A 26,054-nucleotide genomic window follows, 5' to 3' on the forward strand; every position below is an offset into this window, starting at 1 on the left:
ACGGAGATTTAAAGCCTTTTAGGGAGGAAAGAATGCACAGAAAGTGAGGAAGGCCATGATTCATCCCACTGTCAGGCTAGACACCTTTCATGGAGGAAGACAGTATAATGCTGCCTCTCCACCCTATTTTTGTCTTGGTTGTAAGTAGACAGCAGACACATTTTCTTTCCCGAAAGTATAAATCCCATGCACAGTGCAAAGCCTAAGCTGTAAAGGCCACCTGCTAATGGCAGTCACCACCCATTTCCTGTGTTGCCTGGGTCTCTGCAACACTGAGACTCCACTATCGGCCGACACAGCTGCAACCCTGTTTCCTAAGCCCCAGGCCCTGGAGAGCTCTGCTGCCACCCGCAACACGGACTTGTCCACCAGGTCCCTGGGCCTGAGGGGAACGGGAAGGGCCAGCTCTCTTCATTGAGAGAGAAGGGCCTTCGAAACAGGTTGAGAGGAGCAATGCAGGCTTCCTGGCCTCAGTGCTGTAAGAAGAGGATGAAAAGGTTTCCATACTGGCCAAACCAACTCACTGGGCAACAGAAAGAGGATGCCCATGACTAGAACATCTTGTACCTCTTGCATGTCTTGGCAGTCTAGGCATAGCTTAGTTTGATCTGAATAATCATTTGACTAGAAAAGGAAACCTTCTCTCGTAAATTGTGGGAAACTAGAGAGATCCACATGGTAGAGAGAGCGCATGGGAATGAAGAGACGGCGGGGCAGGGGGCAGTGCCTGGCACAGGGCAGGTGCGTGAGGCACGGCACTCATGACTGCTTCTGGATGCCGGCCCTCCTTGGAGGAAGGGTCTGCTGCCCCCTTCCCTCCCCGGCTAAGCCAAGCTCCCATGCACTTAAGCTGCTGCCCGTGTGCTTCACACATCCCCTCCGCACCATCATGCCATGGCCACAGGGCACCCAGCTTATAGTAGGCACTCAATAAACACTGAATTGAATTATTCAAATGTGGACCCCAGGAGATATTTCAAAGCTGTGCTAAAACAGTTCAGAGCAGATTCACCATGAAAGGGAAGGAGGCAGGCAGAGTTCCCCCTCCTCACAAATATCTTTTGATATTTAGACACATTTATTGTGCATAATACTTGACTTTCTTCCCCTTTAAGTGCACACACACTGAATCTCTATTTGATTTAGTGCCAGGCCTGGCGTGGCAGCTCTACAGCATTGCCCGGTCCTCACACAGGGAGCACTCTCTTCCCTACACATTCTCCTCCCTCCACACCCCTGCCTGGTGATCCCTGCACAGCTGTGCGGCTGTTGGGGTTGGGCAAACCTTTCAGCTTTTTCTCACCCAAGTCCCCTCCACTGTACTTTAGGAGTAGTTTCCTTTGTACATTTCCACCTGCCTGACTTTCACAAAATCACCCCCGTGACCACCCTTGCAGGCCCCGGCCTTTCTCTTTGCTGGTGGCTTTGTCAGCCTGAAGGGCAGGTGCTCGATAAAGCTGTGGGGACAGGATCGATCCGCTGCCCTTTAGTGGGCCACCTCGAGGACACTGTCTCGGTGCCTGCTGGGGAAGCGCCTGGCTCCTTTCCTCAGCTGACGCACACTCTTCTTCCCCTAATTAAGCAATCTGCTTCCACTAGCAGTTTCTTTCCCAGTACTTGAACATGAGTGACCTGAAGCCTCCACGGAACCCCACCAGGGCCTTGCTGGTAACCGAGCAGAGAAGGAAAACGGAGCTGGCAGGACCCAGGTCGTATTCCTCCCTGGATGACCACAGAGCAACAGCCCTTGCCCAAGGTAGAAAAACCAAACTCCCAGGAATAAAGTGTTTTTATTTTTTGTTTCAAATATGTTTATCATAACAAAACATAAACCATTTAAATCACTCATCAAACTTATCGAGGTAAGTTCATTAGTAGCAAGTAGATCTAAGAACAGAAAAAGAAACTATCTCTTGTTGTTTTGAGCACCAGTGAAGCTTTGACATTCACCCTACTGGTGTTGACATGACAGTCTCCGATCTTATGCTGAAACCCCAGAAAGACACCAGCTCCTGCTCTTCAAATCCACATGACCCATGTACTTCTCTCTCAGAGTAGGAAGATCTACTTAATTCTACTTAATTCGACTCTCTTTTGGCCTGGTCTTAAGTCTCTCTCACACAGAACCACCACCTGCCCAGCTCCCCTGACTCTGGGCAATGTCCCTCAGCATCCGCAATTCCAAAGCAGCCTGGTCTCAGCTCAGGCTGCTGTCACAAAGCAGCGCAGGTTGAGTGACTTATAAACGACAGAAATCTATCTCCCATAGTTCTGGCGGCTAGAAGTCTGAGATCAGGGAGCCAGCATGGTTAGGTTACAGTGCAGGCCCCTCTTCCAAGGGCAGATTATTGACCTGTAATTGTGTTCTGACATGGTGGAAAGAGAGAGATCAAGCTCTCTCCTCTCTTATTAAGGCACTCATTGCATTCATGGGGCTCCACCCACAAGACCTAATCATCTCCCAGAGAAACCATCTCCAAATACCACCATTTTGGGGATTAGACTTCAATCATATGAATTAAGGGGGTTCCTCATCATGCCTCCCCCAGGGCCTCCTCCAAGGGAATTACTCACAATGACTCAACAACTGGAGTTTGTAAGGGGTCAAATGATTTTGAGCCACAATCATGTTAATTTGTGTAACTATGTGTTTACCTCCCTGGACCAAGCAACAAGCTCTGCCATGAGAGGTGGTACCTGGCACAGTGTGGTGGCTCACGCCTGTAATCCCAACACTTCAGGAGGCCAAGGTGGGCAGATCACTTGAGCCCAGTAGCTCGAGACCAGCCTGTGCAACATGGCAAAATCCTGTCTCTAGAAAAGATACAAAAATTAGCCAGGCACAGTGGTTCACACCTTTGGTCCCAGCTACTCTGGAGGCTGGAGTGGGAGGATCGCTTGAGTAGGGGAGGTTGAGGCTGCAGTGAGCCATAATCACGCCACTGTACTCCAGCCTTGGTGACAGAGTGAGACCCTGTCTCAAAGAAAAAAAAAAAGGTGGTGTCTTATCCACCCTGGACTCCTGATGCCAAGCATAGAGCCTAGACAACACCAGCATCAGCACTCACCTGCTAAATGGAAGCGACCAGAAGCAGAAACAGCTGTGGCTGAATTCTACATGCACAGTAAGAGGAAAGGAGCTATGCTGTTTCCATGATCACAGGAGCTAAGATTTATTGACTCAGCCACGTGCCAGGCACAGGGCCAGTGGCTTCATTTTGCATAATTAGGTATAATGCATACAACAGCCCCTTGGAGTAAGTTCCATGATCTTCCCATTATACAGATGGGGAAACACAAGTTCAAAGAAGAGAAGTGTTTTGTCCAAGGTCACACACTATTATGTGACAGATCCAACCCAAACAGTCTGGCTGTCTTTTAGCCCCTTGCTATACCACTGGCTGTGCCAAGGACTCCTCCATCCACTGTGACATGAGCTGGGGTGACTCCCATGAAACGGGCTTCTCCAGAGATACCCCGTTGTGCTGTCCATCCGGGACAGGGGAGCTCTGTCCCAGAGGCCTGCAGCTCCTGTGGTAGGGTATGCACTGCCAGCCTGGAGAGCATGAGGCTGCTCAGCACAAGTCACACCCAGGGCAACTGGGCCCCACTAGCTCAGCTTCCCAACATCTGATCTGGAATTCACGGTTTTGAATGCGTATGAAGCCTCTAAAATGTACCAGGCCCTGAGCCAAGTGCTAGAGATCCCAGAGATGGGTGAGACCAAATTGTCACCTGCTCTCATGGAGCTTCCAGTTTGCTGGGGGGAAAAGCCATGTGTATAACCAACCACACTAGATATGGTTTGTGACACAGTTCCTAAGAACTGTGACGGGGTGAGGGAGGGTACTCCTCCCCGTGGCCCCATCTTCACCACTGCCTGGAGAGGGAGGAGAGCTTCTGCCCCTCTGAAAATATTCCCTTCCTAATTGCCCCCTCAGGGCAGGAAGGACTTGACAATCCAACAGCTGAAGCTGACCACCGGGTCTAACCTGATGTGTCCTAACGGGTAGGGGTTATCCTGACATGCAGGGACCCCCGCCCCCATAGGTCGTGCTCCTTCTTGGAGTGTTTGCTTTTATGCAGAGGCAGCTGCTCCAGGATCTTGCGCCTTCCACAGTCAGCACGGGTGGGGTAGGTCTTCTTGAAACATCCCACCATGAAGCAAGAAGGAAAGTGGAGGGAGAGAGGCGGGCACCTTGCTGTCAGGCCTGGTGGGCCATGGAGAGCTTCTATTCTAAGTTTACTGGAGACGTTCTGAGTTATTGGAGGATTTTAAAGTAAGGGTTGCTGTGATGTAATGATACTTCTAAAAGATCGCCCTGGCTTCTATGTGAAAACTGCATCTCAGAGCAGCAGGATGGAAAGAGAACAGCATCCTCTGTGAGCCAGGGGAGGGGGACTGACAGCTGAGAACAGGCTTCTAAAATTCTAATGTGCAGGATGCCCCCGCTGCTGGTTACACACAGGGCCTGATTTGGTAGGGTTGGGGTGGAGCCGTGATGCCCCCGTTGCTGGTTACACACAGAGCCTGATTTGGTAGGGTTGGGGTGGAGCCGGGATGCCCCCGCTGCTGGTTACACACAGAGCCTGATTTTGTAGGGTTGGGGTGGAGCTGGGATGCCCCCGTTGCTGGTTACACACACAGCCTGATTTGGGAGGGGTGCGGTGAAGCCAGCGACTCTGCATTTCTCACAAGCCCCCTGATGCTGACACTGCTGGCCAGGGGACTACATTTTGAGTAGCAAGGGCTTAACTGAAGGCGGTAAGGCCAGGAGCCAGAGGGACTATTTGAGGCCCCTTGTGAAGCAGGAGGCCACCACATGTGCTGACAGGGCAGACGTCCGGTGGGAGAGGCAAGGAGGCAAGAGGCCCTCCACCAGCTGGGGACACCAGATGGATAGGAGGAGTAGGAAGGAGGGGGACACTAATAGTTCTTGTTTCCGGGAATTCCTCCAGCCAGGATGGAGACTACTGTTTTGGTGGGAATGAAAAACAAGGGCCAGCCTGAGGCAGGACAAGTCTACAGAGGGCCCGCAGCGCTCTCCTCCATATGCAGGACAGCTCTGCCTCACTCCCGTCAGGGCTGTTACAGCCTGGCCTTGACCCCAAACTTGAAATAGACCAAGTGATCTCAGCCAGCAAGGACAACTTCCCAGGGTGAAGCTGCCTGGAGGGGAGATGTCAATTAAAACCGACCTGCCTTGGCTAAGAACATGGGTCAGGAAACAGGCACCAAGCAAACAATAATAAACTCAGCAGTATTAAAACTCAAATAAAGTGGGATTCTGCAAATAGCACCAACCAAGGCTGTAGCTTCTTGGGGCATAATAATAGAAAGATGGGGACTTAGGAAAAGGAAGAAAAGTGAAGTTGGATAGATGAGCATCCTCAGGTTAGCTAAGGATGGCTTGTATGGGAAAAAGGCATCATAATGAAACAGAGAATAACCTTTGTTCTCTATGTTTTCAGACCATTTCTCATATGGCCACAGATATATCATGGGGCCTATTTTTACTTTAAAAATTTCACAAAGAAATGGAATTTTCCGTAACTACTATGGTGTAAGAGAGCTCAGCAAGTAACAAAAGAGCTTTGGGAAAGGATGCAATGTGGAGTAGCAGCCATCCAAAGTCATACCAGAAGCAGAAGTCTCTGAAAGAAGTTTTAGTTAAGACAAAGAAAAAGAAAAGGTTCAAACAACCACAGGAGAACTAAGAAAGGCCTACAAAGGACAAGAGTTGGCATTAAGTGACAAGGGAGAGTAACCTATTGCCAAGATTCTGAATGAACTTTTTGTTTCTGAATCTACATGCTAAAGGTCACCATTCCGCAACAACAGAAAGAACATTCTATAAGGAATGTCAAGTATGAGAACACTTTTAAGAGGCTACCTGCATGTATAATTAGGAGTTTCATACAATTAAAGTTGGCAGAGGCCCGGGATCAAATAAATTGCACTGCAGAGTTCATTAGGCAGGAGCCTAACCTCACCAACCAACAAAAGCGTGCAGCTGAAAAGTGGTTGTCATTACAGTAAGGGCTAGGATATAGGGAAAAAAACAAAGTCATCAGTGAGACTTCAGTATTTTACAAAGATCAAAAGGACTTGGCATTAAAAGGTAAAAGTGAAACCTGGATTATAGATATCTATTAGAAATCCTGAGCATATGCCTAAGAATCTAGTATTAGATCATCTGAGGCCTAAGAAGCACACTGGGTGCATATGCTCTCGGTCCTGGAGATACGCAACCAATTTGCCTGCCTATAGAGGACACATGCAATTCTCTTGCCTGGGTCTTCCACAGGCCTTTGAATCCATCATGACTCATTACACTACAGAGCCTGCAAGGATGGAGTGGGTGTGACATCCAAATACAATGAAGAGTAACAGAAAATACAAGCAGTTATGGCAGATGGAAACTGCTGTTACCATCAATTCTTTTACACTTATACATACTCTTAATCTTCTTGGAAGGATTTGATTCCTTAGATGAGCTACAATAATGACAGAAAAAAACTGTTACAGGAAAGTGGAGTAAATGATACAACTGAAGATGCTAGGGTTCCATTACGGTGTGAGAGAATACAGGTCTGCTATTGTAATGTACCACACATGCACAGGCAAGATGAAATGAGGTCAAAGGAGGCTTTGAAGGGGAAAGGTGAGTGGAAAGAAACGTAAGAGAAAAGCCAGCCAGTGACTCTCCTTTTATCTGCACTGTGAGAATTGTGTTGAAGTTAGGGAGAGACTTGTTTATAGTAGAAGTCAAAAAAGTGCCTCTGTGGGAACAAGAAAAGGAAAATTCCATTAACTCACCAGTTATTTGAGCTTAGAGGGATAACAGAAAAATGGGATGGACTTCGCTCAATCCTTTTTGTGGCTAGGATTAGAGAAGAGATCTCATCTCGGTCCCACTTTAAGACAATTCAGATGGCCAGGCTCTCTTACACCACAATCTGTAAAGAGTTAGAAGAGTATCTTGCACCAATGTGGTTCTTCTTTCAGATCTTTTGCTGTGTAGCTACAATCACAGTTGTAGAATAGAGCGCTTGTTTTTAAAAGTAAAAATAAAAATAGATTTTGAAGCCTCATAGAGTCACTTTCTAGATCCCCCTCCTCATTATTTCACCACAAGTCTTATAAAATGTTCAACATCTGCCCCCCGATGGGAGGAGGCCAGTTTGAGCATCCCTTCAGGTGGCCCACAGGGCACCAGGCTTCTCTCAAGCCAGAGGCTACACTTGAGAAGTCTCTTCTGTAGAGCGGCTTCTCCCCACCAGGAGCCCTTGTCCAGATGGGCAGTGAGAAAGGGGTCAGGGGACCACATTACTCAGTGCCTTAAATTAAAACATGACAGATTGGACATGCACTTCCTTGCAAACAGGCAACTGGTGTATGTGGTCTCCACTGAAGTAGAGTGCCTTTTCTTGCAAAAAACAATGTACTGCAAATAACAAACAGCAATTCCAACCCTGGCTGGCAACCAACATATGTCTTCCAGCAAGAACTGCTACTTAAGCTCCCTCTCAGGCTTCACGCTGTATGCTGAGCCCAGGGTGGGGGCTCTGCTTGCTCTTCTCCCAACACTGCCAACCATCACGGGGACCCACTTGAAGGCTGAAGGTGGCAAAGGTTGTGTAGAAGCAGCTGGGAGAAGAAGGTGGGGTGATTTGGGCAAAGCTGGAGTTCCTGCTTGGTTTTCTGTTTGTTTCGTTTTGATCAGTGGTTAAAGCATGTCAGAGGAGCACTTGGGATTTTGAACAAGATTAAGGCAGAATAATTCTGTGCTGTGCCCGGCTAAGGGCCTGCATGGGGAAGAGGCGGGTGCCCATGGGTCTGAGGCAGTCCAAATTGCTCCTTCCCACTGAGGCCCCAGCACACAGTGTGGAAGCATCTAGCACATTGCAGGAAAACAACCAACAAAAGAGAGGGGCAACCCCAGGAGGCACTAAAACTGGCAGGCAGTGCGTGTGACACCCCATCCCCACCCCAGGCTCATAAGCCAGGGCAGCCAACTCCTGGGCTGCAGGGGAAATGCCTGATGTGGACAGAGACAAAGGTCTGCCACGTAGAGTGCTGCTAACACTAGTTCCTACTAGACATCTACTCCCATGGGGGCAGTGGCAACAATGGTTTGCTTGCTCATGGCCAGGAGGATTGAGTGGAGTGCTGGTGCTCCATGGAGGACTCCTGGGGGTCAGTGTGCCACGCTGGCACAGTCCTCTCTCAAGGATACACAGGATGGAGCTGATTCCTGAATCTTGAACCAAAATCTCAGCTGTGATAGAAATACGGATCTGCCAATGGATGTGTTTTCTGGAAGCTACTAAATCACCATGAAATATGTCCATCAAAATTGTCTCTGTGAAACTGAGAATTTCACCCTTGAAGCAAATAACAGTTTTTCACTGACAAAAGAGACACTCATACCCTGAAACATATTTGTACATGTGTAATAGTTCATTTTATATGTCAACTTGACTGGGCCATGGGTGCCCAGATATTTGGTCATACATTATTCTAGGTATGGCTGTGATGGTGTTTTTGGATGAGATTAACATTTAAACTGGCAGACTGAATAAAGCAAATGGCCCTCCCTAGTGCGGGTGGGGCCCATCCAATCAGCTGATGGCCTAAATAGAATTAAAAAGTTGACCCTCCCCTTTTGAAAAGGAGGGAATTCTTCCTCCCAACAGCCTTCAAGCCAGGACACTGGTTTTTCCTGCCTTTGATCTCAAGCTGAAACACTGGCCCTTCCTGTGTCCCAAGCCTGCCAGCCTTCAAATTGGAGTCACACCATTGGCTCTCCTGGGACCCCAGCTTGCTGACAGCAGACATTGGGATTTGTCAACCTCCACAGTCACATCAGCCAATTCCTTCTTTTGAACACACGCACACACACACACACACACACACACACACCCCTATGAGTTCTGTTTCTCTAAGAAACTCTGACAAACACAACGTATTTCTTATCAGGTCTCCGTAAAGCAGGAATGGTGGCCGAGTCACAGAGAAGCAGGCTTGGTAAAGTGCATGCTGCTGGACAGCCTCACTTGGACAAGACTGCATCAGGTAAGCTCTTGTACACAGGGGAGTGTCCTGGCCATTTGTATGTGCACATGGACTGAAAAGTAACTTGTACAATGAACGAATGACCCACACCACTTCACTGGGAGCCCAACTCCCTCCCCCACCTCAGAGGCTGACACCCCACAATGCCCCAGCACCCCCAGTCTGCTGTTTAGGGCAAACCCTCAGCAGTAAAAACAATACAAAATTAACACAAAACTCAGAAAGACCGAAGATTATCATAAAGGCAAACTGTTCAATCATCCTGACCTTCTTAAAAAGAAGATGCTGTGTCATCATAAGGTGTACTTATTACTTAAAACACCCCGAGGGAAAGAAGAAAGGGCACGGTGCAGTAGCTGGCTTGGTGAACCCAGGAACCAGAGGCCAAGACAAATGTCAGTGACAGTCTTAGACAGGCACTGATTGTTCTGCTAAATATCAAAGGGCAGGAATGCTCAGTGCAGGTTCACTATTTGCAAGAACCAAGAAATTGTCATTTGTTAAAAATGCCAACATGACTTCAAGAGGGTATCATAGGTCAGGAAGCCCATGGCCAAAGGACATTATGCCCTAGGACATGCCATAAGGCCACAAACTGTTTGGACTCCAAGTGGGCAGAAGGGCGGAAGGGAGAGACCAGGCTGAGATACTTCCGAGACTTGGAATCCTTGGCCCATGTTACAACCAGGCAAGTCATTACTCTATGCAGGGCCTCTTCCACCACCCCTACCTCTGCCTCCAGTCACTCAGCTGGCGCCAGCCACCAGCTCCTGTACCCACTCCTGCCTGGAGCCCTGCTCCCACCCTACACTCACAAGGCCTCCCTGCTCAGCACCTGCCCCCACCCCAGACCCAGGTTCACGGGCCCCTGGTGCTCCCCACAGCACTCCTGGGTCCCTGGGCCACCTCCCTGAAGCATTCATCACTCTCGATTGGAACTGCCTGTTTAAGGCTGCATTTTCCATACCTCTTGACCAGTTCTGATTGCTCTTTTTTCCAGTGTACTTTTTGCCTCTAACGTACTATTATAATTTACTTATTACATGTATATGGATTGGCTATCTACCCCAATTAAAACGTAAGCTTCTCGACCATATCATTCATCTGATATGTTCACTGAAATATCCCAAGTGCTGAGAACAGTGACTGGCTGGTAAAAGCAGCTCAAGGCGTATTTGTTGCATGAAAAAATAAGTCATTTCCCTTGTTAGACTATTTGCCTCTTGAGAGCAGGAACTATCTTAATTCTGCAGCCCAGTGTGGTGGGCACAGTAATGCCCGCACCCCTCAACCAAAGCTGTCCATGTCCTTATCTTTGAGGCCTGTGAATATGTTGCCTTACACAGCAAAGAAGAATGTGTAAATGTGATCACATTAAGGAGCTGGTGAAGGAGAAGCCATCCCAGGTGGACAGTCCTGGATTATCTGGGTGGATCCAATGTCATCAGAAGGGCCCTTAAAAAAGGGAGTAGGAAGGCTGTCAATTGCAATTTGCCCCTGGAAACAGAGGTCACAGTGAGTGGATGTCAGACCTTAGCCTGCCGTTGCTGGCTCTGGGGATGGAGGAAGGGAGCCTCGGGTCAAGGAGTGCGGGTGGCCTCTAGATGCCAAAAAAGGCAAGAAAGGAATCTTTCCCAGAAACACTGTAGCTCTCTCGACACCTTGAGTTTAGCACAGGAAGCACTGCAGACTTCTGACCTCCAGAATTGTAAGACGGTATCAGTTTGTGTTGTTTTAAACCATAAATTTGTGGTAATTTGTGGCAGTGGCAATAGGAAATTAACACAACCAGAGACTGAACACACAGTGGTTGCTCAGTAAATGCCTGCTAAATGAGTGCCTGTCAACCATACATACAATGTTACTTTGAGTCTAAAATAAAATTTAATCCATAAGAACATCCACGAGTGATTTAAGCCATGAGCCACTGGTGATGACCACTGCTGTTATTTTCTTTGGTTTTTCTTTTCCTTTAAATAACTAATTTTGACTCAGAGATGCTCATGATAGCATTTCCTGTGCGGCTAGCTGTCTTCCATTTACCTTCTTAGGCAGTTCTATTTATCAAATTCAAATTTCCTTCTCATAAAACCTTAACGCAAGATTTAACAACACTAACAAAAGGAATCACCTTATTTAATGAAAACTGTCAGGTTTAACAAACACACATTTAGTTGCACTCTGGTTCTCATCTGGGCCCTTCTGCCGGGCTGGAGTGGGGCACGCAAGCATGGTTCTTTCTGAGCGTTTGGAGATGCTCGGGCCCCATGGATCTATTTTTAATGCCCCATGGATCTATTTTTAATGCCAACACTCAAGAAAAGAGGGAAAGTGACAAGAAGTCGTTGAGGACAGATTTCTGTGTCCAACAAAGAATTTAAATGGTCTCAATTATGGGCAAAATCTTTTCCTTGTCTCTTTAAAGACCAAGAAGCAAACAGTTTTTTCCCAGCTCTCTTCTCTCCAACACTGCCAGCCCCGCACCAGGCCTGCCATTACTTTCATCCCAGAAGCTGAAAACCCCAGAAGACTTGGGATTAATCCCTTTCAGTGATTATTGATGAATTTTGATATATGAGATTCTTTTCAATTAACATTAATAAGTCATGAAAAATTATAAATAGAGTATATATCTATTTGTTTATATGAGAAATAAATTTTGAAATGTTTAACCATCCAGAAGCAACTTATGTACAATGTAGAATTTGTTTTGTTTTTGGTCTTGTGGAAGATGTATATAAAAGAGATCTAAAAAGATCTCAAAAGATGCTATCCCATAGTAATTTGAAACACTGTTCTGCGATATACATCACATACTTTATGATGAGGAATTCTTGCTTTTTTCTCTCCGGCAATACTGATTTGTAGGATACAATTGAAGAATCAAAACCTCCAACATAGTCAATTCTATTTCATAACATTTTTTAAGCAACTACTGTGTGTGATGTCTTGGGTTTGAGCAAGAGAAAGCCCCTGAGATCAAGGTACATCCCACAGGAGGAAAAGCTTTCCTCTTTCCAACTGGTGCAACAGAGTTCACATTTCATTGCTTCAGCACAGTTATTAAGCAGATATAATTTCTTGACTGAAAAAATCCTAAACCAGAGTTTAATTAAAAGAAAAAGGTTGAAACCAATTTTTCTAATAAAGACCGCTATATTTCAATTTAAACTATAGGACAATGGAATTCAGAGGGCATCCTTTCACCTGGGAGAGCCTGAAACACTTCATTTCCTTTGCTATAGGAGTGGTGCTCAGCGTCTACCCGCCCATCAGTCTGTCCACCCACTCCCCTCTCTGTCATTTATCAACAGCCACTGTGAGCGAGGTGCGGGGCCAGGCAGACAAGATAATGGCCAGGACATACACCTTCTTGGGGAACATTTCCAAATGCAGTTCCCCACGACTGTGTTCAACAGCACCACTCTTTGCTGTGTTTGCAATAAGAAAGAAGATCCTCGGAAGGGCGGCACTGTTTTCTCCTCCCGCAAACACATTTAGCTTGTCGACACTGGTCGTTCTGGATGCTTATCTGCCTCATCCCTTGTTGTGCTGTCAGTCTGATGCCTCGAAGCATATCTAAGCTATAACCCAAACCCTGTGACCTCGTGTATCACTGCATTGCCTGTGAGGCTCAATAAATCATGTCTCCCAGCAGCAGCAAATCAATCTAGTTCTCAGAAACAAGACACAAGTCACAATCAGAAGCACCTTCCTGCACTCTCAAAAGGATTTCGCATGTATGAAACATTCAAAGTCCTCCTGATACCATCCCAGAGAGACCCTTCCTAAAGTTCCAGGTCCAGCTGGGGACTCCACATGTCAAGATGCAAATGAGGAGTTTCAGAAGATATTTATAAGACAATCTGAAGACTGCAATCTAGTAAACACCAAGAAAAGCTAAAAAGGTACTTAGCCTGGAAGTGTATGAATCTTTTCTCAGCCAACGCAGATACCAGGTTGCTACAGACTGAAGCATCCCCCTGCCTACTCTCCAGCTCGACTCCTGAGAGAAATTACACTGTGGAGGAGGGATTTTAGGACCTGTGATCCAAACATTCATCTAGATATGCTAAGTCTTGTCTGTAGGTCAAGAAACCCAAGAGGTGAACCTGAATGTACTTACTAATTCCCCCAGAGAACTACTTGGCCTGAATTTCATGCTTTGCATTGTGCCCTGGGCACATTCAGGGGACAGTTGTGGAGACAGTGCTGGGATGTCCCCTCCTGGCTCATGAGGTCACCAGGCACACATCACTCAGGCGTCCCTATGTGAGTGCCTCATTAAGAAATATCTTATTTGTTAGTGCCAAGAAAAGCTAACCCCCTTCCTGAGTTAACTGTTTAACGTCTCCTTTTTGTTTTCTGTTATACAATTCAGTAACAAATTTAGTCAATTTCAGACAACTCTAGTAATACACACCTCTTCCAGGTCTCTCCTCAGATGTCAGAGATCTTCCCCAACAACCCTTTACAAAATCACCCCAACCCACACTCCTGGACCCCGCTCCTCTCCCACTTCCCTTGCTTTACTTTTCTCCTGGCACTTGTTCACCATCTGACATCCTTTATGTCGTACTGGTTTATTCGAGCTTTATCCTTTTCCCCACTGGAAAATAACCACCATGATGGCAGACACTGGTTCTCTCCTAGATCCCAGCAACTGGAACTCTGCCTGACAACAGTAAGCACTCAATAAATACCAAATGAATCAATACAGGAGTGGCTAAATGTCAGAAACTCCATGGTTTGCATTTCTACTTTCTCTGTGAACTTGAACTTTGATTTCAGATTATATATTTCCCTGGTTTTGATGCATTTACTATTTTGGTTTTCTGTTTTTAAAGTATTTGTGTAAGCCAGCTAAAATCTTTTGTAAAATGAAACAGGAGGTAGCAGATAGAGACATAGGTATAAACAGATAAAAAGGATGACCTAATTATCAAACACATTGCATTTTAACAGATGGTGAAGTCTCCACTGAGGGCAGAAAAGGAAATGAGCCAAGCAGATAAAGGATTAATTAAGTGGAGTAACCTTTATTCCAAAACTGATCTTCTCTTCCTACCAGAGCAGTATCCTGTGTTGATCTGATCGGGTGGTTACTATTTAGGAAGGCCAGTCCACTGGGAAATCCTCCTGGCTTCTCCGGCTACCCCCATGCATCCTACTAGCTCAATTTACTGATGGGGCCTTAGGCACTGAGAGCTGTTTTCATCAGAGATGTGTCTCAATGGTCCACATCACGCTCATTTTCACTCTGGGACTCTTTGAAAGAAAATGAATGGAGAGTTTCCAGAATTTTTTTTTTTTAATATACTATATCTCTCCCCCAAACACCTCCCACATATAGAGCTATTGAAGAAGCACTCCCATGAGATCAGAGGTAGAATAAGAAAAGGTATAAGACTAGACCAATTTCATTCCAAGTTCTACCTCAGGTAAGTTAAAGACTTAGAAACACAGGGAGAAGGAGAGAATCTGACTGTGAGACACACAGAGATGAATACTTACAGAAGGAGGGTCCCTACCTGCTTAACCACAGTCACCGTCCCTGGTGCCATGGCAACCACCGAGGCAAGGGCAGTGGCATCATGGGTCTCGGCGCCCAGCTCAATGATCTGCTGCAGGATGTTCACGGCCGTGGGGTCCAGTCGGTCGCCTTAAGAGGAAGAAGCAAAGAGGACACCATTCAGGCCACTGGTGCTGAAGGACATGGAATGCAAAACCAGCCTGTCTGTTCTCTCGGGTGACGCCTTCTCCAGAGGATGCATAGGCTCTCCGTAATTGCTCATTTTGACAACAGAAATAATCTGTATAGTGCTTTATAGCTTACAAAGCATTTTCTATAAGAACATCTCAAAACCCCAAGCAACCCTGTGAGGATGGGACATTGAGACGTTATTTGCATTTTGTAGAAGCCTCATTTGGGCCACTGAGTCAGTTACACCACAAAGCCAGAACTTGAACCCACGTGCTCTGAGTCCTAACATGCGGACACGTGGCTGCCCTCGAAGCTGAACTCCTGGGAGTGCCAGCCAGCCCGTTCAGCCGCAGACTCAATGAAAGTGTGTGCCAAGAAATTCCACAAGTTATGGGCAAAACATCCAAAGATGTATCAGTTATTCAACCAGTAGGCTTTGGAACTCCAAACCAATTGAAGCTGGGGGTTCTATTTTAACCGTCTCTAAAGACGGGATTCTGCATCATCAGGCAGCTATTTAGTATCCCCGCCTGCTCCCACCATCTGCCAGGCCATCTGCAACCGTCCTGAGCACACCCTGACCCTGATCATTAATTTACTAAAAGAGAAATGACTGCTTGATCTCCACCTTAGCATAATATTATGCAGTCTCTGCCAACATTTTCATCCTCATGGGCAGCTTTTTGTGGGCCGTGTTCCAATGTGAGTCAATCAATAAGAGATCAGAGAAGGGGAACTCAACGTGTCTCATGCAGAAGGTAGGACAAGCCAGTGGCTGAGGCAGTGGCGGGCTTATATTCACAATGCATCGCCTGGCACCCCCCAAACACATGCCCCTTAAGTGAAATGGTGCAAATGTACCTTGCAGCCAACCACTCTGAACATGCAAGGACGAAAACATTTACCTGTGCAACTTACTGAGGCGAGGTTCTAATTCCGCATCCATGGACTCCCTCAATGACCATTTATCAAGCCCTAGCATTGTTGCTCCTTATAAGAATAAAGACAAAGCCGTACCCCTTCCCCCTCACCCCCCGACTCCTCCCAGGGCTCACAACCTCCTAAGCCAGACTGTAAGCAAATCCTTACAGCACCTGGCAGGTCCCATGTCAGGACTGCAATTAGGAAACAGTGCAGAAAAGGGACGGGGTTCTCAGGAGGTGACCTGCAGTCTTGAGTACTGAAGATGAGGATGAGTTTGGCAGAAAAAGGCTGTGAGGGAGAAGAAATCAGGCCATACCCCAGGGAGCACTGGAGCGTGTGTCCCTTCTGAGAGCTGCAGATCTGGCAGAGGGAAGCACAGCCCAGGAATGGGGTGGCAAGAGACAGTGACAAGGCCAGGCAGGAGCCAGAGAAGCTGAGCCTGGCCTTTTCAGCTGCAAAGTTAAGAGCTAGGAAGAGACATCGGAGGGCCTTAGAAGGAGTGAGAGAGTGAGTGAGTCTGAGAGTGAGAGTGTGTGTGGGGGGTGTGTGTGTGCTCATAGGGGATGAAGACAGACAGGCTGCATCTTGTAGGCCATGAGCAATCACTGATGTCACTGGACATCATGGAAGGAAACTCAAGTTCTGACAGAACCTCAGTGCTGAGAGCCACATTTAACAGCTGGGCCTCGACTCTCTCGTCTGCAGAAGTGGAGGCACTGCCTCCCGAATTCCCTGCAGCTCAGCAGGCAGTGAACACAGCCCTGTCAATTAATCTTCCCTAAACCAACTGGCCCACAGGAGTTTTCTGTGCAGTTTTCTTACAATCTGGAGTTTGGGGTTTTAGGAACTGGGTAAAAATGGTGTCTTTCTAACTCCTATTTCCTATCGCTGTTTCATTTCACCTAATGCTTCCCTTTTAACCCAACCTGCTTGACCTCTGCCCTCCAGATATGTACAGGGCTGTGGTATGAAGCATTAACTTGTGTTCTGTTCAGCTTTTAAAAAGAGCGTCAAGAAAAACTGTCTTCTAAGCATAATGCCCCAACTGCCACTAGGCTGGTACAGTGGGCTTGTTTTTTTTAGAACTGATTTAACATTTGAAAATCATGACATTTGATGTAAAAATCCTGACTGGGCCTTTTGGGAAGGACTTAGAGAATGAGCGATCCTGGTCTTTCAGGTCTGCAAAGTGACCCCCTGCACGCCAGAGTCTCTGCCACTCTCTACCACCCACTGAGCCCACACCACCTCCTGCCACTGCCTGCCTGGCCCCTGTAGGCCCTGGAGGAGATGTCCCTGAGGAAGCATGGAATGGGATGATGCCGTGACAAGAAGTTAGGAGACCCAGATTCCAGGATGAGCTCCAACACCCTAAAGTGGGTGACCCTCAGTCAACCACTAACAACCATTAACCATTAGCCAACCATTAACAATGAAAAGCAACCTTCTGCATCTGTGAAGTGAGAATAGTCAGATCTCCTCTCCTCACAAGGCGGTTCAGAGAATTAAATGTGGTAAGAGATGTGAGGGACTCTTGTGGCCCTGTTCGAAGGCTTCCCCTCAGCTTTGGCTCTGTTCTAGAGCATTTCTGGAGGCAGAGATCTCTGGGGGCTGGCAAGGGGGCTGCTTCTGCAGTCTGAACGCTGGGTCAGGGATTCGGAAGTAGATCACCTGATGGACATCATTCATCTGCAAACGCATTCATTCAGCATGTCTAGGAAAGACAGTTCTGAGATGGCAAAGGAAGAGCAGGCGTCCTCACCACTCTCAGAGGTGTATCTCAGGTCCTGGAGTGCGGCCACCGCTGCCTGTGTCCCTTGAACGTCTTCTTCGGCCTCTGTGATGTGGAGATACTGGGTGGAGGGCTCCTCAGGAGCTTCTGTTGCTGTCTAAATAAAAACATAATACCTAAGTCATCTCCTAAAAGATTGACTGTTGCCCGAAGTTCCAAGATAACATACTAAGATAGAACAAACGCACACAAGAAAGCAATACGTTGCAACATCTCGTTTACCTGGCACCCCTGAGAAACCAGTTGCTCCCATAAACACACTTCCCAAAGAGAAAACTTCTCTGTGAGGATCAAGACCTTTAAAAACTAGCTTTGGTAAAAAGCCCCTGCTGTACATTTTTGTCGTGGGAAACAGAGTATGTATGCTGTTCACAATTAGAGATTTGACCAGCTCAGATATTCTTGCATACACTCAGATTCTAACGGCTCCTCTGTTTCCTCCCACTGCTACCAACATCACTTCTAATCTGTGCCTTACCCTGGGGACTGGGTGCCATGTGGCCAACAGAGGAAGGGGCACAACCACGGGGCAGCTGATGGTGGAAGGGGTAGGGTGGGTGATTACACAGAGGAAGGGGCGCAGCCACAGGGCAGCTGATGGTGGAAGGGAGAGGACCTGTGATTACACAGCACGTGGAGAGCACAGGTCCCAGGTCCCAGCAGAGTAAGAGTTCAGAAAATCTTAGCTATTTGTGCTTTTTTTTTTTTTTTTTGAGACAGAGTCTCGCTCTGTCACCCAGGCTGGAGCGCGGTGGCGCGATCTCAGCTCACTGCAATCTCTGCCCGCCAGGTTCAAGCGATTCTCCTGCCTCAGCCTCCCGAGTACCTGGGATTACAGGCACGCACCACCACACCTAGCTAATTTTTGTATTTTTAGTATTTTTAGTTTCACCATGTTGGCCAGGATGGTCTTGATCTCCTGAGCCTCCCAAAGTGTTGGGATTACAGGTGTGAGCCACCACGCTCAGCTGTGCCATTCTTATTCGAACACGAAAGTGTAAGAAATAAAACTGACTACAAGAAATATATTTGCACAAAATCAGGACTTGTGAGGGTAGGAGGAGTTAAAGTGGCATTCACAGGTACCTCGTGCCTCAAAGAGAGAAGAGGTGGAACAGAATTTTTACAGAACTAGATGTTAATAATTATCTCTTTCTGGAAGGGACAGAGAGTGCAAGCAAAACTGTAAGGCTGGATGCATGAATGTCACCAATCAAGAAGAACAAAAAGAAGGACTTCAGACAAAATCGACAGGTGCCAAGTTATGCTCTATAAGCACATATCAGTAAATGACACAGAGGTTCAGAATAGCATATAATATTCCTTCACAGCCAACTGGCCAAGTCCATTTAGGTGTTTCCATCCTGACATATAGTCACCCAAAAAATATTCAATGAATGCATAAATGAACAAAAAGAAGAACATTTTGTTCTCAGTACCATGAGGCAACAGATTAGCCGACAGTAGATCCAGGCAATGTCTGAGCCCGTGAAAGGACAGGACGCAACCTGAAAGGTTCCTCCTCATTCTGGGGAAAGCATGTCATAGTTGCTGTCAGGAAGGCTGGTGCTCGTTGCAAGGCATTCCTGGGAGCCAGGTGACACACACATTGCTGGAAGAGGTGGCTTGTTACTCCACTGGTGACCACTTCATGGCAGCTTCCTGGCTGTTCACCATCTCATGGAGATGAGTATGGAGTCAACTACCCAGCCTTATGTCAACTATTTCTGTTGGGTTCACGGCTCTGCAAAAAGTGCTAGCATTAGCTGGAAGCGAGGCTTTATTGCATGTTTTTATAAAAGCACCGACTGACAAGATGGATTGAGTTTTACATCGGTAATTGACACTCGAGTGTCTATTTTGTTAATGAAGAGTAAATTCTTCCAGTATGTACTAATACTTGAAACACTAGGTGACTAATTGCTTTTGCATAGATGAAGATGTAAAAGTGATCATCATCAACATCCGCAATAATCATAGCAGCTGCCATTTTTGAGGGCCTCCAGGGGCTCATTCAGGCCTCAGCATTTTACACATGGTTTCTCTCAGTGCTTCTGAGCTCTCAGGGATTATCAGCCTACTGTACAGAGGAGAACACTGAGCCATGAGGGTTAAAAAATGGCTCAAGGGCAAGCAGTTTATAGGTGACAGAGGATTCAAAGTTAAGTCTGTCAGACTCCAAAACTCTTACTTTTTAAAAGAATGTTTATAAAAAATTTTCAATATACAAGAGCAGAGAGACAGGTCTAATAAACCTCCACGTGTCCATTAACCAATTTCAGCAATTATCAATCATGGCAAGTCTTTCCTTTTTTAATTATACTCTAAGTTCTGGGGTACATGTGCAGAACATGCAGGTTTGTTACATAAGTATACACGTGCCATGGTGGTTTGCTGCACCCATCAACTCGTCATCTACATTAGGTATTTCTCCTAATGCTATCCCTCCCCTAGCCCTCCACCCCCAACAGGCCCTGGTGTGTGACGTTCCCCTCCCTGTGTCCATGTGTTCTCATTGTTCAACTCCCATTTATGAGTGAGAACATGTAGTGTTTGGTTTTCTGTTCCTGTGTTAGTTTGCTGAGAATGATGGTTTTCAGCTTCATCCATGTGCCTGCAAAGGACATGAACTCATCTTTTTTATGGCTGCATAGTATTCCATGGTGTATGTGTACTGAATTTTCTTTATGCAGTCTATCATTGATGGGCATCTGGGTTGGTTCCAAGTCTTTGCTATTGTGAATAGTGCTGCAATAAACATACGTGTGTGCATGTGTCCTTATAGTCGAATGATTTATAATCCTTTGGGTATATGCCCAGTAATGGGATTGCTGGGTCAAATGGTATTTCTGGTTCTAGATCCTTGAGGAATCACCACACCGTCTTCCACGACGGGCAAACTAATTTACATTCCCACCAACAGGGTAAAAGCATTCCTATTTCTCCACATCCTCTCCACCATCTGTTGTTTCCTGACTTTTTAATGATCACCATTCTAACTGGCGTGAGATGGTATCTCATTGTGGTTTTGATTTGCATTTCTCTGATGGCCAGTGATGATGAGCTTTTTTTCACATGTTTGTTGGCTGCATAAATGTCTTCTTTTGAGAAGTATCTGTTCATATTCTTTGCCCACTTTTTGATGGGGTTGTTTTTTTCTTGTAAATTTGTTTAAGTTCCTTGTAGATTCTGGATATTAGCCCTTTGTCAGATGGATAGATTGCAAAAATTTTCTCCCATTCTGTAGGTTGAATCATGGCCAGACTTTCTTGGACTATGTTTCCATGTACTCCATGCCCTGCCCCAGGATTATTCTGAAGCAAATCCTGAAATCATTATTTGCCCTATAAATATTTCATACTGTCTCTCTAAAAAATAAAACTCATCCAAAAAAGAACTACAATGCTCCTGTCACACTCAAAAACTTTACAATAAATCCTTAACATCATCAATGGTCTAGACAATGTTTAAATTTCCCCAATTACCTCATTTTTTAGGTTTGTTCAAATCAAATCTAAATGAGGTTCACACATTAGAACTGATTAATACGTCTCATAAGACTTAAAACCCATATGCTCTTCCTCCATTTCTGGCTTTTCTCCCCTTGTAGTTTATTTGTTGAAGACAGCAGGATGTTTGCCTTAGAGAGCTGTCAGCAATCTAAGTTTCGCTGATTGCATCACCATGGAATTGACCAATGTTCCTCCATCCATGGTGTTTTCTGTAAATTGGTCACTGGATACAAATACGAAAGCTTAATTAGATTCAGATTCCTTTTTGCAAAGAATGCTTCATGGGTTATATTGGGCAGTTCTTTCAGGAGACACGCTTTGGATGGTGGTCTCTTTTATGTAATGTTAGCAGTAACTGATGATCATTGCTAAACCCATGACATCATTAGAAGGTTGCAACATGGTAATATTCTAATTTTTCATGTGTTAGTTGAAATATTTCAAAAGAAAAAACTTCCCCTCATTGAATGTTTGGTTATATTTACATAGGGTTTTGTTTTGTTCTGTTTTGTTTTGTTTTTAAAGGTAGAATAGGGCTGGGTATTGTGGCTCACACTTGTATTCCCAGCATTTTGGGAAGCCAGGGTGGGAAGATCGCTTGAGGCCAGGAGTTTGAGACCAGCCTAGGCAACAAAGAGAAATCCTGTCTCTATTTTAAAAAATTTTCAAAAAATTATAGTGCTTGCCTATAATCCTATCTACTTGGAAGATAGTAGACAGGACTATCTACTGTCTCCTGAGGTAAGAGAATTGCTTGAGCCCAGGAGTTCGAGGTTGCAGTGAGCTATGAAGGGAGGCTCCATGGCATGCCGGCCTGGGTAGCCAGACCCTATCTCTCAAAAAAAAACTAAAAAATAAAGGTAGAACAATGGCTTGATTCTTGGTCTTAATTTACCAATTTTCAAAATAAAGAGTTGATTCTCTAACATTCTACAAAGGTGACTGAGTTGTTTTTTCCAAATATCATTATAAACTTACAGAATTAAACATATTTTATGTGTTTTGCTGTCATTATTAAACACTAGTAACAGCCTCAGAATCACAATATTGTCCTTACTACCAACCTTTTTGCAGTTTGTTTTGCCCTTAGGTTACATCCCAATCAAATAACTGTTTTGAAGTCTCTTGAAATTGTTCCTCTCCACGTAGTCACCAATTTGATATACAGTTAGAATCATTTATTTCATTTTACTCACAATGTTTAAGACTTGCTTTTTAAGTTTAATTTTGTTTTTATTATTATATAAAATACTTTTACAATATTTTATATATAATCAGAGTCAAATCTACACAGCAGGGTATTTTGAGAAATTTAGCTTCTCCCCATCCCTTCCATCTTGCTCTCTGTCTCCTTTCCCTACATATAATGACCCCATTTCTTATCTTTTGTAACTGCTTTACTTTGAAATAATTTTAGACTTACACAAGACTTCCAAAGATGTAAAGTGCTGCAACAGAGAGTTCCTGGAGACCCTTTACCCAGCCTCCCCTAATCTTAACATCTTTCATAATCATGGCGCAATGATCAAAACAAGAAATTAACATTTGGATACTATTACTAATTAAACAATAGGCTTTCTCCAGATTCCTCCGGTTTTCTCATTAATGTTCTTTCTCTGTTTCAGGATCCAATTCTGCATCCCACAGCACATTTAGCCATCATGCCTCCGTTGTCTCCTCCTGGCTGTGAAAGTTCCTCAGACTTTCCATATCTTTCATGACCTTGACGCTTTTGAGGAGTACAGATGAGGTATTTGACCACACCCATCATTTGGATTTGTCCGATGGTTTCTGATAATTAAGCTGAGGTTGAAGATTTCAGTTAAGAATACCATGAGATGAAGTGTCTTCTCATCTGATCACATGGTATCAGGTCACACATGATGTCAGCATGCTTCATTACTGATGATGCCAACCTCTACTGCTTGGTGAAGGTGGTACCTCCACCGTAAAGTTCCTATTTTTGCCTTCTGTAATTAATAAATATTTGGAAGGAGATATTCAGAGTTTATGTGAATATCTCATTTCTCCTTAAACTTTTGCCTACTAACTTTAGCACTCATTAACGGATCTCATCTGCTATGATTGTTCCTGTGGTATTCTAATAGTAACTTTCTATTTCCTTCATTCCTTCTACATTTATTAATCATTATTTTTTGGAGGAAATGCATAGTTCCTTCTCCCACATTTATTTATTCAATCATTTATTTATGTCAGTATGGACACAGTGTCCCAGTGAAACTTTGGGATGGTTTCCTAACAGTTGGATTATTGAATTAACGGATAAAGAAATGCAAATGTAATTTTGTTACATATTGCTATTCTCTTCATAAGCCTGGGCCATTTTACATTCCCCAGCAACGTATGAGAGCAGATTTCCCCACAGCCTTTCCAGCAGAGATAATGTCAAACTTTTGGATCTCTGTCAAGCTAGCAGGTGAGAAATTCCATCCAGGGCTAATTTTAATGAAAATTTCTTTCCTTACATGTGAGGCTGATCATGTTTTCAGATATTCAATGTTATTTACATTTCCTTTTCCTTGAACCTTTCTTATCTCTTGTCCATTTTTCTAAAGGGTTGATCTTTCTCATCACTATTTTTTTTATAGGCCTTTTATAAAGATATTAATTTTTTCTATATAAAAAATATTTTTATCATTTATCTTTTTACTTATTTATGAGCTCTCAGTTTATAGATGAATTCACTTATGCTTTCTTCTAGTATTTGTAAAATATTACTGTTTCTATATTTAAATCTGACCCTTTTGAAATTTTTCTCATATAACTTTATATGTTATAATAAACAGATTCAATTTTATCTTTTTTTAGATAGCTATTTAGCTATCCTGTGTCACTTATCAAAAAGCCCACCTTTCTCCTACCAACTTGAGACACCATCTTTATCATATACTAAATTTCCATATGTCATTGGGTCTATTCTAAATTTTCTGTTCGATTCCATTAAACCATCTATTCATGCACACTTAGAGAGATTTCATAATATGTTTTAATATCTGGTAGGATTCTCCTCTTATGGTTGTTATTCCCAAGGGTTTCCTAGTTAATTGTACTTACTCTTCCAAATGAAATTTAGAAATCAACTTGATTAGCTCCAGAAAAAATCTAATGGTATTTAGATTACATGTAATATGTAATAGATCATATTACCTTGATAAATTAATGTATAAATTACTTTCAGGGGAATTAACATCTTTATGATATTGAGTATTCCCATTAATTTCCTCAACTCTAGGTTTATGTCTCTTTCAGAAGTGTTTTATAGTCTCCCATATTTACATTTTGGGCATTTTTTATAAGGTTTATGCCTAGATTTATCTTGGTTTTGTTTCCTGTATCAAACGGGGGTTTTGTTTCCATTGAAACTGATTTTATATATGTATATATGTGTGCATATATTAGCATATACATATTCTTATATTTACACATATGTGTATACACATTCATATGTGCAGGTGTACATGTATCTACAACTAACTGTTGTATGTTGATATTTTAATCTGCTGCTTTTTGTTTGTATTAGCTTTTCATTCATTCTTTTGGATTTTCTGAAAATATCATCCTATGATATGTATAGAGAGATACTTTTTCTTTCTTTCCTTCCAGTTCTAGGTCTCCATCTGCTTTGTCTGGTCTAGCCACACTCACTGATGCCTCCACATGCTGTTAAAGAACAGCAGAGCCACCGGGCACTCTTGTCTGCTTCTGACTTCTGTGGAAACACTCTAGGGTTTCCCAGTGAAGTAAGATGCTGGTGTTTGGATGACACACATTTTTTTTTCATCTTAAGGATGTATCCATCAAATTCTATTTACTCTTTTTCATCAGTGAACACTGAATCTGCATCTATGAAGGTGACTGTTTCATATTATAACGGATGTTAACATGTTACCTTTCCAAGAGACCACTTGTGCCTTGCATTCCAGAATAATCCCCACAATGTCATGATGTATTATTTTTTTCATATGTTGTGGATTCTGTTTAAAAAGCCTTCTCCTAACCACTGGATGCTCTGTAAAGTCCTTAGATAAAGTGAGGGTGATTTTTATCCCCAGGAAACACTGAACATTGGTAATGTCTGGAGACATTTTTGGGTATCTCAACAGGGGATGGGGTTGGGGGGATGATGCTACTAGTAACTTAGTGGGAAGAGGCCAGAAATGCAGCTAAACAGCCTGTAGGGCACAGGACAGCCCTCCACAACAAAGGATTGTCCAGATCAAAATGTCGACAGTGCTGAGTCTGAGAAACCCTGCCTTAGATAACTGCAATTAGTCCGTGGTGGCAATACCTAGTATCTGAAAAGAGAGATGGTTACTGGCTCTTATAATAAAGGCGTGTTTTCAGCAGGTGACTGGTTCCAACTCCTAAGGGAAAAAAAAACAAAAAAGCAGCTAGGAGCATGAGCTCTCCACAGAAAGAGAGCAGGGCCTAGATTCAGGAAACAGAGCCTTTTCCAATTCTCTCGGTGAGGATGGCAATACAATAGAATCCTTGCCTTCCATTCTTTCAGATGCAACATCTGAAACTCTGGATTTGTGAACAACATAAGTAAAAGTGTCAAGGAGGTCAACACAAACTTTCACAAGAGAGTCTAAATTCAACCCAGAACAAGAATTCACAGGCTTGGCCCAGATCTTAACCCAGTTATACCCCTCAGACGCGAGACATCATTTGAAAAAGTTTCAGAAGTTCCCCAAACAGAAAATCTAATGTTCTGAGGAATGATTGCCCGTGCCCCGTATTTGGGTTTGCCTGGTTTGTCATCTGTGTTTAGAAATGTCAAGATTAATACCATACTTAAAAAAATTACCTCCCACTTGGGGTCTCCATCAATTTCCACCACCTTCAAGCCATGTTTGTTCTTCAAGTGCCTATTGAACTCCCATTTGGTGCCATATACAAAGCTGCAAACAGGACACTTCAAACCACCTGAAAGCACAGACAGAGGTTAAAAGAAAAATGTGTTCGTAATACAGAAAAATGCAACAGTTCCTCCTCCTGTTCAAATGCTTCAAATCTAGT

At 44.4% G+C, this 26,054-nt stretch overlaps 1 protein-coding gene across 4 annotated transcripts in view; it reads right to left on the bottom strand.

Annotated features, from left to right (window-relative positions):
* The window catches only part of ZFAT (zinc finger and AT-hook domain containing), a 321,691-nt gene that overhangs the window by 15,131 nt on the left and 280,506 nt on the right, over positions 1 to 26,054 (bottom strand). For all 4 annotated transcript variants that reach the window (XM_063606918.1, XM_055116972.3, XM_024929945.4 and 1 more), the window contains 3 exons: positions 25,843 to 25,961; positions 17,470 to 17,596; positions 14,611 to 14,741 (listed from right to left, as the gene is read on the bottom strand). In XM_063606918.1, coding sequence (XP_063462988.1) covers positions 14,611 to 14,741; positions 17,470 to 17,596; positions 25,843 to 25,961 — 377 coding nt within the window. The remainder of the gene's footprint in view (positions 1 to 14,610; positions 14,742 to 17,469; positions 17,597 to 25,842; positions 25,962 to 26,054) is intronic.

Source organism: Pan paniscus, chromosome 7 (genome assembly GCF_029289425.2).
Source record: "Pan paniscus chromosome 7, NHGRI_mPanPan1-v2.0_pri, whole genome shotgun sequence".
Lineage (NCBI taxonomy): Eukaryota > Metazoa > Chordata > Mammalia > Primates > Hominidae > Pan > Pan paniscus.